Source organism: Haliotis cracherodii, unplaced genomic scaffold (genome assembly GCF_022045235.1).
Source record: "Haliotis cracherodii isolate W230 unplaced genomic scaffold, xgHalCrac1.p SCAF_24, whole genome shotgun sequence".
Lineage (NCBI taxonomy): Eukaryota > Metazoa > Mollusca > Gastropoda > Lepetellida > Haliotidae > Haliotis > Haliotis cracherodii.
Window position 1 is genome coordinate 7,907,315 of NW_027266280.1, and position 17,527 is coordinate 7,924,841.

The following is a 17,527-nucleotide window of genomic DNA, read 5'->3' on the forward strand; positions in this document are numbered from 1 at the left end:
GACCCTCAAATCCTACTGACAGATCTATCCACCTCTCTAGACCTTCCAATCTCTTCAACACTCATCCTACCGACAGATCTACTCACCTCTCTAGACCCTCCATTCTCTTCAACACTCATCCTACCGACAGATCTACCAACCTCTCTAGATCCTCCATTCTCTTCAACACTCATCCTACCGACAGATCTACCAACCTCTCTAGATCCTCCACTCTCTTCAAAACTCATCCTACCGACAGATCTACTCACCTCTCTAGACCCTCCATTCTCTTCAACACTCATCCTACCGACAGATCTACCCACCTCTCTAGATCCTCCACTCTCTTCAAAACTCATCCTACCGACAGATCTACTCACCTCTCTAGATCCTCCATTCTCTTCAACACTCATCCTACCGACAGATCTACTCACCTCTCTAGATCCTCCACTCTCTTCAACACTCATCCTACCGACAGATCTACAAACTTCTCTAGAGATCCACTCTTTAAAACTCATACTACCGACAGATCTACCCACCTCTCTAGATCCTCCACTCTCTTCAACACTCATCCTACCGACAGATCTACAAACTTCTCTAGAGATCCACTCTTTAAAACTCATACTACCGACAGATCTACCCACCTCTCTAGATCCTCCACTCTCTTCAACACTCATCCTACCGACAGATCTACAAACTTCTCTAGAGATCCACTCTTTAAAACTCATCCTACCGACAGATCTACTCACCTCTCTAGACCCTCCATTCTCTTCAACACTCATCCTACCGACAGATCTACCAACCTCTCTAGATCCTCCACTCTCTTCAAAACTCATCCTACCGACAGATCTACTCACCTCTCTAGACTCTCCATTCTCTTCAACACTCATCCTACCGACAGATCTACCAACCTCTCTAGATCCTCCACTCTCTTCAACACTCATCCTACCGACAGATCTACTCACCTCTCTAGACCCTCCATTCTCTTCAACACTCATCCTACCGACAGATCTACCAACCTCTCTAGATCCTCCACTCTCTTCAACACTCATCCTACCGACAGATCTACTCACCTCTCTAGACCCTCCATTCTCTTCAACACTCATCCTACCGACAGATCTACTCACCTCTCTAGACCCTCCACTCTCTTCAACACTCATCCTACCGACAGATCTACCCACCTCTCTAGATCCTCCACTCTCTTCAACACTCATCCTACCGACAGATCTACTCACCTCTCTAGACCCTCCATTCTCTTCAACACTCATCCTACCGACAGATCTACTCACCTCTCTAGATCCTCCACTCTCTTCAACACTCATCCTACCGACAGATCTACTCACCTCTCTAGATCCTCCACTCTCTTCAACACTCATCCTACCGACAGATCTACTCACCTCTCTAGATCCTCCATTCTCTTCAACACTCATCCTACCGACAGATCTACTCACCTCTCTAGATCCTCCACTCTCTTCAACACTCATCCTACCGACAGATCTACTCACCTCTCTAGACCCTCCATTCTCTTCAACACTCATCCTACCGACAGATCTACTCACCTCTCTAGATCCTCCACTCTCTTCAACACTCATCCTACCGACAGATCAACAAACTTCTCTAGAGATCCACTCTTTAAAACTCATCCTACCGACAGATCTACTCACCTCTCTAGACCCTCCATTCTCTTCAACACTCATCCTACCGACAGATCTACTCACCTCTCTAGATCCTCCACTCTCTTCAACACTCATCCTATCTACAGATCTACAAACTTCTCTAGAGATCCACTCTTTAAAACTCATACTACCGACAGATCTACTCACCTCTCTAGACCCTCCATTCTCTTCAACACTCATCCTACCGACAGATCTACCAACCTCTCTAGATCCTCCACTCTCTTCAACACTCATCCTACCGACAGATCTACTCACCTCTCTAGACCCTCCATTCTCTTCAACACTCATCCTACCGACAGATCTACTCACCTCTCTAGACCCTCCACTCTCTTCAACACTCATCCTACCGACAGATCTACCCACCTCTCTAGATCCTCCACTCTCTTCAACACTCATCCTACCGACAGATCTACTCACCTCTCTAGACCCTCCATTCTCTTCAACACTCATCCTACCGACAGATCTACTCACCTCTCTAGATCCTCCACTCTCTTCAACACTCATCCTACCGACAGATCTACTCACCTCTCTAGATCCTCCACTCTCTTCAACACTCATCCTACCGACAGATCTACTCACCTCTCTAGATCCTCCATTCTCTTCAACACTCATCCTACCGACAGATCTACTCACCTCTCTAGATCCTCCACTCTCTTCAACACTCATCCTACCGACAGATCTACTCACCTCTCTAGACCCTCCATTCTCTTCAACACTCATCCTACCGACAGATCTACTCACCTCTCTAGATCCTCCACTCTCTTCAACACTCATCCTACCGACAGATCAACAAACTTCTCTAGAGATCCACTCTTTAAAACTCATCCTACCGACAGATCTACTCACCTCTCTAGACCCTCCATTCTCTTCAACACTCATCCTACCGACAGATCTACTCACCTCTCTAGATCCTCCACTCTCTTCAACACTCATCCTATCTACAGATCTACAAACTTCTCTAGAGATCCACTCTTTAAAACTCATACTACCGACAGATCTACCCACCTCTCTAGATCCTCCACTCTCTTCATCAGCTTTTCATTTTCTCTGTACAGAGTCTGCTGTTCTCGTCGGACCTTATCCCTTCCAGCATGAAGGTCAGAATTCTCTCCCCTGTAGATGCAAATATACCTCAGTCACATCTTACAACAAACTGAGAATGTCATCTTGTTCAGATGTTATATCGTCTCGTTTTTGTCATGTCCTTTTACTTGTAAATGCAGAGGTTGTTAAACCTGTGGCAGCACACTGACAACTGACCTGAGGTTCTCGTTTTCCACCATGTATTCCTGAAGCATCTCGTACAGACCACTCTCTGAAAGACAAACACTGGGCATGAGTTTCCTAGGCATCATCAATCTCTGCCATTTCAAACACAATCCAGTCTATATATGTGTAAGTTTAGCAACTTACTACGTTTGTTGTTTCCCGCCGCACTCAGCAATATTTCAGCTATATGATGGCGGTCTGCAAATAATCGGGTCTGAGTCTGACTACCAGATCGCCTCTTACGACAAGAACAGTTGTCTTTTACTGCAATCATGGGTTGCTGAAGACCTATAAGAACCTAGATCTTAATGGATGAACTTGTAAATTAGACTGGGATCTTCACGGGACAGCAGTTTACTAATGAAAGAAATTTCTATTCCTATCGCTAAACAAAGATCTGAGGACATCCCATTACATCACGTCAGAACGACCTTTCATCCGACCAATCAAAACGTCGCTTACCAGATCATGAAAGTGACAGTCGGAATTTGTTTTCTAAACATGCAACCTCGAAAACGTTAAAACGGGGTATTCCGAACAACAGTTACAGCCCGTACGACTGATTCCGTCAAAACTATCGTCTGTCTCTCGCTTCCATAGGATAAATATTTGAACGGAGGAGGCGTTGCACAGTGTGTGGGAAGCACTGCAATACAGTCGTAACCATATATTATACATTCCAGATTGTTCTTTTGTTCAGTTTTCAAAATTTTAATCGAGATTTATGTCAACAAATTTTTCAAGCGTAGTCTGAAATGGAAGTCGCCAGATTGAAACGAGCGCCGTAAAGTTCGAGAAAGCTGCTTTCTCATTGGCTGATATCAACTTCTTGTCATTCATTTAGTGGTCGGTCAAAGTTCGCGAAAGGTCGTTCTGACGTGACCCGTAATGGGATGTCCTCAGATCTTTGTTTAGCGGCAGCAAGAACTTCGATCTGATTTTGATAAGACTGGAAGCCATTGCCCCAGGAAGGATTCCATGTTGTGCAGTATAGCTTCTGAAGGTCTGGTTCTGAGGGACTGAGAAGAGCTGCAATCACCTTTCTGTTGTTGCTCCTTCATAAACTTCATGAACTTCTCATCATTTTCTTTCTGCAGCTGCCCCTTCGGCTTGGCTGGGAACTCGAGCTGGGGAGGCAAAGAGAGATGGCTTACCAGACACGGAGCAATGTCATTCACTTCATATACCTTGTCCACAAAAATTGTTTTTACTTTTTCAGTAAGAAGTTGATTGTCATATTGTTTCCCAGTAATGTATTGTTACGTGTCAGAAATTGAGGTGTCCACCTGTTGTCTTGACCTCGTATGGTTCTACTGACTTCTGTCTGGTAAAGTAATTATGGTCAATTTATTCATTCACAACTGGTAATCTTCACCTGTTGTCTCAAAAGGTGGTTCTCACCCGTTGTCTTAAAATAGTGGTTCTCATATGTTGTCTCAAATAGTGATTCTCACTTGTTGCCCCTAATAGCGGTTCTCACCTTTTGCTCAAACAGTGGATCACACCTGTTATCTCAAATAGTAGTTATCCCCTGTTGTCTCAAATAGTGGATCTCACCTTTTGCTCAAATAGTGGTTCTCACCTGTTGTCTCAAATAGTGGATTTCACCTTTTGCTCAAATAGTGGTTCTCCCCTGTTGTTGAACATAATTGTTCTTACCTGAAGCTTTAAGAAGTGGATCTTACTTGATGTCTCAAATAGTCCTTCTTCCCCTGTTGTTGAACATAATTGTTCTTACCTGAAGCTTTAAGAAGTGGATCTTACTTGATGTCTCAAATATGGTTCTCCCCTGTTGTTGAACATAATTGTTCTTACCTGAAGCTTTAAGAAGTGGATCTTACTTGATGTCTCAAATAGTGGTTCTCCCCTGTTGTTGAACATAATTGTTCTTACCTGAAGCTTTAAGAAGTGGATCTCACCTGTTGTCTCAAATAGTGCTAATCCCGTGTTGTTGAACATAATTGTTCCTACCTGAAGCTTTAAGAAGTTGTTCTCACCTGTTATCTTAAATAGTGGTTATCACCTGTTATCTCAAATAGTGGATCTCACCTGTTATCTCAAATAGTGGATCTCACCTGTTGTCTCGAACAGTGGATCTCACCTGTTGTCTCGAATAGTGTTGTTCAACATAATTGTTCCTACCTGAAGCTTTAAGAAGTGGTTCTCACCTGTTGTCTCAAATAGTGGTTTTCATTCCGCAATATTTTTATTTCTCTCTTCAAACTTAGTATCAGCTTCTCCCTGGGATCCTGAGGACAGAAGACACAATAAACATTCAATAGTCATGGGGGAGAACTACGGGGGTCCTGGGATCCTTGAGGTTTGCTCCTGTGGTATAGGATTCTTGGGACCCCTTGAATGTTCAACAATTAACAGTATGTTTATGACAACTTTCATGCTTCAATTTGTATTGATAGGACAATGTTATTATGTTATTATGTTATTATGAGATCAAAGGGGAGGAAATTGGAACAGTGTCATGATGTCAGCCCATTATGATGTAACTCAAAAAGTGTACTTTATCGAAGGATAAAGCACAGTCAGGTACTGGTACCTAAGATACAACAAAACAGGGCCTATGTCACATGTTGTTTGTTGTGTTGTTTAATACTACACTCAGCAATATTCCAGCAATATGATGCCGGTCTGGAAACAATCAAGTCTGGACCAGACAATCCAGTGTTTGACATCATGAGCATCAATCTACACAATTGGGATACGATGACATGCATCAACCAAGTCCGCGAGCCTGACCACCCAACCCTGTCGCCTCTTATGACACGCACAGTCGCCTGTTACGGCAAGCAGGGGTTGCTGAAGACCAATTGTAACCTGGATCTTCACAGGGTTGTCACTGGTAGATATTAGGAGTGAGTGAGTGAGTGAGGTTGGTTTTACGCCGCCTTTAGCAATATTCCAGCAATATCTTGGCGGGGGACACCAGAAATGGGCTTCACACATTGTACCCATGTCGGGATTCGAACCCGGGTCTTCGGCGTGACGAGCGAACGCTTTCACCACAAGGCTACCCAACCGCCCAAGTAGATATTAGGAAGAACACGTGGATGTACGGGATATGTTAAGACAAGGAAGGAGTTCTGTTTAACGTTTCCCAGGTGTACGACTACTATTATTCTTCTCACCATCTTGACTGTAGGTTTTGTTTTTATCTTCTTGGCCCGACTTGCGTAGCGGAGAGTATTCATAGTTTCTGCGACATTGCAGGAGGAAGGCGTGATACATGTGATCTGAAACAAGGTCAAGGTAACACAATAAACATACAATATTCTCTCACATGTAACCCTGTTTGGTCAAACCAGATTCAGAGGTAAAAATATTTTCCAAACAAACATTCAGGCATAACAGCAGCACTGGGTTTTGTAATATGTGCCAAATTATCAGGGTATTTCTGAATTCCCCGCCCCAGTCAGCCCCCATCCTTCAAGTCCCTAATTTCTTGCTTCACCTCCTCCTATACATTTGGCCACCCCTTCTTTCACTGTGTCATTTCTTCATGATACTCTCCCCAATTTATCTCACCGGCCCACACTCCCCAAAACTAAATGACAGGTCACTTACTTCAACATTTTCTGCAGTTCTAATTATTTTAACTTACATAACACTTCCACATTACACATCATAAAAACGTTTATAATAAACATAATACATTTTCTGAAAGTATCCAGAGCCATGTGTTATGTGAAAGATAAAGTACGACTCTGAGGTTATGGTCGTGGAAGTCCAATACCCGATTGCCAAGGTCTTACTTCGTAAGGATAATAATTTATGGATGAACAACTTCTTTATTACAATTAAGAGCTGTTCATCCATAAATTCTTATCCTTACTTAGTACTCCCAACTTCTAAATGCCTATCAAAGAAGAAGGTCTTACTTCCTCGACCGTAACTGAGGCGGAGTGCTTTATCTCACTTATAAACCAATTAAATGCAAGAAAATAACAGAAAAAATAAGAAAACATCAAGATATCTTAAGTGAAACAATACAGTGTGTCGCAGTATAAAAGAAATGTGATCAAAGCGTGCGAGAGAAGAAACACGTGCAGCAGAGACAAAACTAAATCATGACATCTAAAATTGAATGCTTTTTTACCACCTGCTCTGGTGGCTCAGAGGGAAAACAGTGAGTTACAAATTTTAACACGATTATGTGAGGCTGCAGGGTCGATTCCCGTCATCAATTATGAAAAAGTTTCATTTCTTGGCTTCGATTTTAGAACACAGGACGTTTGAAACACTAAGTCCAAATTTCATGTGTAACTCAAATCATCAGGTCTTACTTGCAAAATGTAAAACCTCATACCAGGTCTTACTTGGAACATGTAAAACCTACCAAGAGCCAAGAGGTTATTTTGAGATAAAAAGATATCTACAATACAGTGAGTGAGTTGAGTTGGGTTTAACGCCGCTTTTAACAGTATTCCAGTTATATCACGGCGTGTCAGCTTAATGTGGGAGGAAAGCCTGAAGTGATGCAGGTCTAAGACGTTTACCACTACGGTGAAACCCACGAGCACGAGTATGGTGCTGACAAACCTAGGAAAATAATTGGGGCGAACCAGGATTCGAATCCACAATCATAGGTTTCTGGCGTGCCCAATGGACGCAACTCTGCACAGCCAATTGCGGCGCCTTCGACGACTAGGCCACCCGTAACCACTATCTACATTACAATAGGCCAAAGTGGCAGTAGGTTTATAAGCTATAAGCTATACCACTATGTTGTGGTTACAGACTCACCATCAGGGTCACACCATTGCCTCCCAGACTGTCCGCCAGGAGCTTGGTGAGTTTGCTGTCTCGGTACGGGATGTGTCCGTGTCTCCGTTTGGAGTCCCCCAGATGGGAGATGCAGTTACCTGGACAGACAAATGATGAGTGATGCGGTGCTACAATGATTGATGAAGATAACAAAGAAGTGAGCAAAGCTCATCTACCCTCCGTTATCCCTGCTGGTCAACAACAAATAGTAAATAGTTTAATTAATGAAATATACCTGTTGCTTTAAGTCAGAGGAACTGCCCTAAAAGTTTTAGTTTCTAATGTTTCCATGGAAACGGCAAAAATTAAAAAATTCAGAATCTTCAAAGAAACAAAAGGCACAAGTACTCATTGTGGTAAATGTGTGTAGCAAGTTTGGTGAAGCTAGGGTGCATGGTTAAAAAGTTATGGGCCATACAAAAGCTCGGACGGACGGACTGAACGCTATATACCCCCGATTTACTTCGTAAACGGGGGTATAATCAAGCAGTACTAGAGACCTGTTATGCCGGAATCCATCGTAAGTCTATGTTAAGGTATGGGAGTTATGATCACCTTAGCGCTAAGATCGCTTGGTACAACGGCACCCTGGAATCCATCAGGAAACAGACATACAATACTGGGGACCTGTTCTGCCCTGAAATACTTGTCAGGAACATGCAGTGCATTTACTCCCACATGCGCAATACAGGAAATTCTCAATACTGATACGTATGCATTTTTAATTTCCAAATTTTGTTATACCAAAGAGTAGGTTTCTTGCCTCGAGATCCTGTAAACTATTATAGAATATTATATTACAAGGACATGGGATACATAATCAATACTTAACCTAGAGATCAATTCATATTAGATATAGCAAGAGTCGGCAAACTTTCAGGTGGCACGTAAATAATCAAGTCTGGACCATTCAGACCAGCAACTGAAAGCATCGGCAAAAAAAGCAAGTCACCAAACCTGACAATCTGATCCTCTGTGGATGGTTATAACAACAAGCAAGGGATACAGGGGATCTATTCTTCACCAGAATCCAAAGAGCGTAATAAAATAAAACAGGGGTAAACTTTTAATAACTAATGGACCTTTCACCCATTAGGAAAGCAGATAATGTGTTATTTCAATAAGGTCAATTGAACAGTACCAATAGTATTAATGAGCAATTGGGTCAATGGTTGAAATATTTTTAGTCGACTTGTCATTATAATGATGATAACAGTTAGCAAAACTCTAAAAATGGCAAATTTCAAGTCCTTATGTTACCTTCCTATTGGGCAGTTTGGCAAGGAGAATAGGACAGTGCCAGTTTCAATCGCTGAGGGTGTTTTTCTCTTAAAATTGTCATCAGCATAGCAATGATAAATAATTTAATATAAAAACCCACCTAGGACTAATAGACTCTTGTTGATGCTGTTGGATTCATACATGACCCCTGCCCCAGCACCTGTCGTGTTGTCCTTGACCTTCTCACTCCCAGCAAGGTCAACGAAGGACAGCTTCCCTCGCTTTGTGACATACAGGTTCTCGTCTTCCTGGTCTGGCTGGGTCTCAGAGTCGATCGTCACGGTCAACATACTGTGGCTGCGGCTAGAGAACTCATTCAGACCATGTGACCCTGTCTGGCGATTTCGTAAACCTGAAAAGACAAATTAGAAAATATGACATCAAAGATGAACAAAAAGTTAACATTGTATAAAATGAACAGAAGACAAGAAAATCCATGCAGTGCTGTACCAACCCCATCTTCCTGAAGCAAGGGCGTTAACTGACTATAAAAGTCCAGTTTCCACCCTTGCCGAACTAAACAGGAATTCCAGAGTTACATTTTGTCTAAGCTAATGAGTCTATGCATAGTCCAATCAAAATCGCAAAACAAACTAGACATCCGGTTTGTAAACAACATGGATTTCAACATGCAGATCTCGGTCGACTGCAGGATTTGCAAAGCATGTGTACTGCCAAGTGGGCGTTGAGAGATATTTTGCAAATCTTTTCATGTTTTTAATCAAGCTGCTCAAGTAATTTGATGCACCTTACAAAGTAACACCCATTTTATTACAGTATAGATCTTGATTACCTATCAGATCGTCTTGACTGTGCATTGGAGATGTGGAATCTGATTGGTCAGTAGGAGGGACATAGCAGGGACGTAACTCATAATAGCCACTGGTGGCGCTACGATCAAGTCTGGAAATTCCAGCCTAGTTTGGCTGTTTCCTAGGGTGGAAACTGGACTTTTATAGTCAGTTAACGCCCTTGCCTCGGGAAGATGTGCAAACACTTATATAAAATATCATAATACAACCGGACGTAATCTCCCCATGTAGAACCTCAGTGTATGTCAGCAGCACAAACCATTACAACGTACTTCTCAGTACTGCATTTGAGTGACAGTAAGTCAAGTTTAATACCGTGGCGGAATGCCCGAAGTGATGCTTGGTATGATGCTGGCAGAACAAGAAATCAAATTCGGCCAAACCAGAATTTGAACCCACTATCATAGGTTTCAGGCGTGCCAAAGGGACGCAACTCTGCACAGTGATTTGCGGCACCTTAGATGACTGGGCCACCCATGCCCCCAATACTCATGAAGACTCCTAGAAGAATATTATAAGCTTTTCCTTCCATTTTATTGTTTTCCTTTCCTTTTATATTTGTAATCCAATATTCTATTTTATTTTATTTGACATTTACGCATCTTACACATCAAAGTCTCCCAATATACAACCATGCTGCGTGGGGTTGACAGATTCAAATCATTCAATTACAGTTATTCCTTCAACCTGCATCACATCTAGCATGCTTATGGATAGCATTACTCACAAAGGGAGATTCTCTGGCCAGTTGGCTGTCCTATCAAATCATTTAAAACCCAGTTTGTCTGTAAACTTAAGTTTTAACACATACTCACCGCCAAAAGAAATGCAAACCATACAAACATATAGAGAAGTATGTATGTTAAGAAAAGATGTTTCCAACGTGAACTGGGTGCATCAAACCCACCTAATATATCCTAAATATGAGTAATTCTTCATATCTTAACCAACATACCTATATGATTTGCGTTTCTTTTGTCAGTGAGTATATTTGTTTATTTAGCAGTTGATATTTACCAAGTTGCACAGAGAGAATGTTTCAGGCTCACATAAATCACTTGAGTTCATTACATAGATCAGATACTTGCACATGATCCCTGTTCAAATGACTCAAGGGGGTGTGGCATTTTATTTACCTATATTGGATGGGTTAGTTTTTCAAAACAAATGCATCCATATGCATTCCGTTTGAGTTTCTGCTTGAACATGATCTTGAGAAACTGGTCTGACCTACAGACAGACCTAACTACCTACAACACAGTACAGTCACCATCTATCCTCACTGACAGGCCTAACTACCTACAACACAGTACAGTCACCATCTATCCTCACTGACAGGCCTAACTACCTACAACACAGTACAGTCACCATCTATCCTCACTGACAGGCCTAACTACCTACAACACAGTACAGTCACCATCTATCCTCACTGACAGACCTAACTACCTACAACACAGTACAGTCACCATCTATCCTCACTGACAGGCCTAACTACCAACAACACAGTACAGTCACCATCTATCCTCACTGACAGACTTAACTACCAACAACACAGTACAGTAACCATCTATCCTCACTGACAGGCCTAACTACCTACAACACAGTAGAGAAACCATCTATCCTCACTGACAGGCCTAACTACCTACAACACAGTAGAGAATCCATCTATCCTCACTGACAGACTTAACTACCAACAACACAGTAGAGAAACCATCTATTCTCACTGACAGGCCTAACTACCTACAACACAGTAGAGAAACCATCTATCCTCACTGACAGACCTAAGTACCAACAACACAGTAGAGAAACCATCTATTCTCACTGACAGGCCTAACTACCTACAACACAGTACAGTCACCATCTATTCTCACTGACAGGCCTAACTACCTACAACACAGTACAGTCACCATCTATTCTCACTGACAGTCCTAACTACCAACAACACAATACAGTAACCATCTATCCTCACTGACAGACCTAACTACCTACAACACAGTAGAGAAAACATCTATCCTCACTGACAGGCCTAACTACCTACAACACAGTAGAGAATCCATCTATCCTCACTGACAGACTTAACTACCAACAACACAGTAGAGAAACCATCTATCCTCACTGACAGGCCTAACTACCTACAACACAGTAGAGAATCCATCTATCCTCACTGACAGACTTAACTACCAACAACACAGTAGAGAAACCATCTATTCTCACTGACAGGCCTAACTACCTACAACACAGTAGAGAAACCATCTATCCTCAATGACAGACCTAAGTACCAACAACACAGTAGAGAAACCATCTATTCTCACTGACAGGCCTAACTACCTACAACACAGTACAGTCACCATCTATTCTCACTGACAGGCCTAACTACCTACAACACAGTACAGTCACCATCTATTCTCACTGACAGGCCTAACTACCCACAACACAGTAGAGAAACCATCTATCCTCACTGACAGACCTAACTACCTACAACACAGTAGAGAAACCATCTATTCTCACTGACAGGCCTAACTACCTACAACACAGTACAGTCACCATCTATCCTCACTGACAGGCCTAACTACCTACAACACAGTACAGTCACCATCTATTCTCACTGACAGGCCTAACTACCCACAACACAGTAGAGAAACCATCTATCCTCACTGACAGACCTAACTACCTACAACACAGTAGAGAAACCATCTATTCTCACTGACAGGCCTAACTACCCACAACACAGTACAGTAACCATCTATCCTCACTGACAGACCTAACTACCTACAACACAGTAGAGAAACCATCTATTCTCACTGACAGGCCTAACTACCTACAACACAGTACAGTCACCATCTATCCTCACTGACAGGCCTAACTACCTACAACACAGTAGAGAAAACATCTATCCTCACTGACAGACCTAAGTACCTACAACACAATACAGTGACCATCTGTCCTCACTGACAGACCTAAGTACCAACACGGTACAGTAACCATCTGTCCTCACTGACAGACCTAACTACCAACACGGTACAGTAACCATCTGTCCTCACTGACAGACCTAACTACCAACAACACAATACAGTGACCATCTGTCCTCACTGACAGACCTAACTACCAACAACACAATACAGTGACCATCTATCCTCACTGACAGACCTAACTACCAACAACACAATACAGTAACCATCTATCCTCACTGACAGTCCTAACTACCAACAACACAATACAGTAACCATCGATCCTCACTGCTGACTTAACTACCAACAACACAGTACCATAACCATCTATCCTCACTGACAGACCTAACTACCAACAACACAATACAGTAACCATCGATCCTCACTGCAGACGTAACTACTAACAACACAGTACAGTCACCATCTATCCTCACTGACAGACATAAGTACCCCCAACACACCACCACTCTCCAGACTGACCAGTACGACAACTCCTGTTCACTGTGCGTGTGTGTTGTTTACAGTAATACTCCAGGATTACGGGATCTAAAAGCCTCACCATTCAGTCAATAAACTTTAATACATTCCACAAGGTTGGAGAGTTCTGATCAAACACAGCGCTAGTGAAGTAACTCCTATCAGATAACCCACATTATTCCTGAACACACCCCAGGCTAGATCACCAAGCATATCTCCCCCTGTGACAAACACTTTAAAGTATCGTGGAAATAACAGCTGACTGTGTAATCAGAGGCCATATATCTTTGTTATATGGTCTCTGCTGTAACCACAAACAACATAGAACAACTATCTTTGCCACCGAGCCATGCATGTAAGACATGCAGAATTTAGCCCCTGTTCTATATAAATACAGGTTAGCTTGAGGTGATTATAGTCAGGTACAAGAATCTACCCATCTTTGCTAGATCATAGCCTTGGGTTATTGTATGTGAAATCACCAGATTTAACATTGGGGGAATATTTTTATTTCGTTACCAGAATGTACCCCTCCTGTATTATCTGTGAAGTCACTAGAAGCTGTTATCATGGGTAACATCTGAGTAATTGTCAATATAATCTTAACACCTCCTTGACAGAATCATAGAAGTTCCCAACCACTCCTCTCTAGGCATCCGGAATACCACTTAACTTGTCTTAGCTATGTTTGTTTGTTGTTTTATGCCACACTCAGCAGTATTCCAGCTATATGACAAAAGTCTGTAAATAATTGAGTCTGGACCAGACAATTCAGTGTTTAACATCATGAGCATCGATCCATGCAATTGGGATATGATGACATGCATCAACCAAGTCAGCAAGCCTGAACACCTGATTGTTAGTTGCCTCTTATGAGGCGTCTTTTACGGCAAGCATGGGTTGCTGAAGGCCTATTCTAATCTGGATCTTGTGATCTTGTCTTGGCATCTGATTTAAGGACTTGTGAGTCATATCAGTATACACAGCTGGTTAATTAGACAGGGATTTTCACATAGAATGCATGACCATGTGTTCTCATGAGCTTAGGGTAAATATATGGAAGATTGGTCACTTTTTGCAAAATTAAGGTTGAAAAAATAGTTCAACATTGACATATTGGCGCCCAGATAAACATTTCATGGCATTGATCGTACTCCACTGCTGCACCGGAATACCACTTGACAGGGTTAAGCATCCAACTTATCAAAAGGGGTTTTGCACCCTCATCAAATATATGATGCAGCGTTAAACAATGATCACTCTCACACACACTACACCTATCTCACTTGTACCTCAGACTATATTATACACATATCATTACACCACACACGTGTGTCTCATCCTGTATTTTTGAACATTTCATTGCAGTGTATACCCAATAACAGTAACATTAAGCCAATCAAAACGATGGACTGTTCATGAAAGTTTCTGTGTAAAACTTACACATCCACAACAATATTTCAAAGCCCACACATCAACGGGTCAATGAAAGTGGAAATATTGCAAATATTATATTACTTGAGAACCATTTCCTGTCATGTGTGGAATGAAGTACATTATTTGTACATAAACTTCATGATTGAGTTTTTACTGTATTGTCTATCTGAAAATATAATTCTGATTTTGAAACAAAATAAATCCACATCCTCATCTATTTGTTTTCACCCCCTACCATCAGCAAAATAATTCTATCATACTCAGCTATCAATGAAAGGGCTGTCAAAAGAGGCTATTCTACTCAAACCACCTTGTATATTGTCACTGTCCTGGTCTTCCTCTGCAGTGGTATCACTGTTTACAGAGTGATCTTCATCCTCCTCTTCCTGGGAGTTATCTCCCTTGTCATCAGAGTTATCTCCCTTATTCATACCAGGAAGTCCAATCTCTATATCCTCTATGTCCAATCTCATTGGGCCAATAGTGGCCCCACTGTCTGTCATCAGGTAACACAAGTAAATGTCATTTCCATCATACTCCTCCACGATGTTGAAGTCATCCAGATGATCCAATATGTCCGAATCTCCATCCGTCTTCCCACTGCTGGTTCGCTTGACACTTTGGTCATGATTAGAGGAAGATGAGGAGCTGGAATGAGCTGTAACCTCGCGGGAGTTGTTATTGCTCCGTATCACATACTGAGGTTTCTCCTGAGCCATAACAAATGTATCCCCTCTTGGGTTAGTCTGATTTGACTTTTTTTTCAGCTCAGTGTTGAGTCTGCCTATCTTTTTCAGGTAATGTTTAGCACTGAGGCTCTTCAGGTCATCAGGAATTTCATCTGTGTTGTGCGAGTTTCGAACTTCTGATGGACTGTCCCTGCCTCCCGCCTCCTCTTCTTCAATCTCCTGGAGCCGGGCCTGGTGATAAGCTGCTACCTCGCGTGGGGAGCTTACACGCACTTTCTTCTTCTTCTTCTTCTGTTTTCCAGTTTTTGATTGTAAACTAGGAGGTTGTGTCACACCAACCCGACGAGATCGGGGACTATCATCGATAGCTCCAGTCTTATCGGGCTCACTGTCGTCCGTGCCACTCTGCTGTTTCCTACCCCCTCGTCTCCTGACCTTATTACCAGTGTCGGAAGAGCTGTTATCAGTCCCACTACGAGACTTCTTACTGGGCCGCTTTAGTTCCCAATCAGTGTCTGAGTGACTGAGTCCATCCCCACTGAGGTCAGTCTCAAACGTCAGCGATGTTGGAGAGGCAGGGGGAGTGTAGGTCTGCATGCCTCTGTCCACTGTGTCCCTTGAACCAGGCACTGGCCTCTTAGGGTTATATTTACCCCGAGTTCGGTTGGAGTGTTTGTAATCGGGCGTCGAGTGTCTCTCAACATATGGCTTCCAGTGAGTACTTGTTGCAACATTCTGATGTCGCAGTTTATCATCCACCTGCGTCCCCATGTCCAGATGCCAGGTTTTATCATTACGAAACTTCAGCTGTGGTCGACGTCTGCCTCTTCTACCCCTGGAGCGTGAGTTGGGGTCACTATTCCGCCGATGTCCTTGTCCTCTTCTCGGAGGTCTGATGCTATCGCTATGCGACCTCTGTAAGTCAGCATCATTGTCGGAGTCATCCCCGGTCTGAGGTGAGAACAGATACGCATCCCGCCGGAATGCTACAGCTATTGGGGACTGACTCCCAACACTGCCCTCACTCCGACCCTCCACATCAGCCCCAGCCCCCTTCCCCTTGAACTGTGGGTTGGCGTAGGGGTTATTGTACCCTCTCTGACCCGGGTACACATCTGAAGGGTACACCTGAGGTCCAGGTCCAGCATAACGAGACATGGTCACCAGACACAACTCACACAACAGACCCAAATTCTCCTTTCTCCATTATGAAGTTCACACACATATCCAAACAGAACACACAATTTTCAACCTTTCCGTCAAATTGGTCAAATTCTCAATTAGCTTGTGGCTAATATAAACACTTTCCATACAATCAAACTGATATGAAACATCACATATTTCTCATTTGAAATGGCATCAGTTTCAAAGGAACAATCTTGGCAGATAGTACACAACGAAATCCTCCAGTGTGAATCTGTGTGTAATCCTGGTCTCCATGTTAAGCCAGCAGTTGTTGCTGTGTGTCTGTTGTACAGTCACTACCAGCCATTCAAATTTCAAGTGCTATGTAAATGGTCGACATGCTGCCACCAATTCAGATCTTTATCTAATCATCCAAAAATCGCCGATGGACTCTCCCTCCCGACACTCAACAATAGCCACTTAACTACTTCGGGTACTTCTACCACTTGCCCCTTGAACAATCACCGTGCTGTTATTGGCATCAAATCTTACACAAGTTGTAGTTCTCAAGCCATTAACTCTCCCAGCTTCTTAATTAAAGGTTGTAGTCATAATCCGGACCTTGTACAGTTGGTACACTTTCTCATACAGTTAAAGAGTGTTGTCGTATTGAAGATCAGATTTCCCTAATTTGTCACTGTTACTATACACAAGTATACACACAGGGTCGTTCTTGTGTGTGGGATTATAAATATTCAATACATAGTTATACACTATCAGACAGGATTGTGCCGAGTAAAAGGCCCAGCCCATGTGAGGACTATCAATGCCCGGACTGAGAGTCATTCAATGCCACAATACACCCAGGCTGGGATATTCAGCGTAACAATTGCCGCTTGTATTGTGATGCCTTCACTGCAGCAATAAGCCTTTCACATAAATCGCAGGTTTCATTGACACCCGTCGTAAAGTCTCTACACAGAAATGCTGGCGTCTTCACAACCGATCACTTTCACACTCATTCGTTCGAGAAGGTCAACAATGAGAGTTTATGCAAA

At 42.7% G+C, this 17,527-nt stretch overlaps 1 protein-coding gene across 1 annotated transcript in view; it reads right to left on the bottom strand.

The window, feature by feature from the left end:
* Positions 1-17,174, bottom strand: part of LOC139472450 (uncharacterized) — a 33,319-nt gene extending 16,145 nt beyond the window's left edge. The window contains exons 1-8 of the mRNA XM_071254927.1: positions 14,966-17,174; positions 9,082-9,333; positions 7,680-7,798; positions 6,065-6,169; positions 5,090-5,170; positions 3,961-4,048; positions 2,913-2,967; positions 2,658-2,765 (exon numbers count right to left, since the gene is read on the bottom strand). Of these exons, the coding sequence (XP_071111028.1) occupies positions 2,658-2,765; positions 2,913-2,967; positions 3,961-4,048; positions 5,090-5,170; positions 6,065-6,169; positions 7,680-7,798; positions 9,082-9,333; positions 14,966-16,502 (2,345 nt within the window). The 5' untranslated portion in view covers positions 16,503-17,174. The remainder of the gene's footprint in view (positions 1-2,657; positions 2,766-2,912; positions 2,968-3,960; positions 4,049-5,089; positions 5,171-6,064; positions 6,170-7,679; positions 7,799-9,081; positions 9,334-14,965) is intronic.
* Positions 17,175-17,527: the final 353 nt, after the last annotated feature.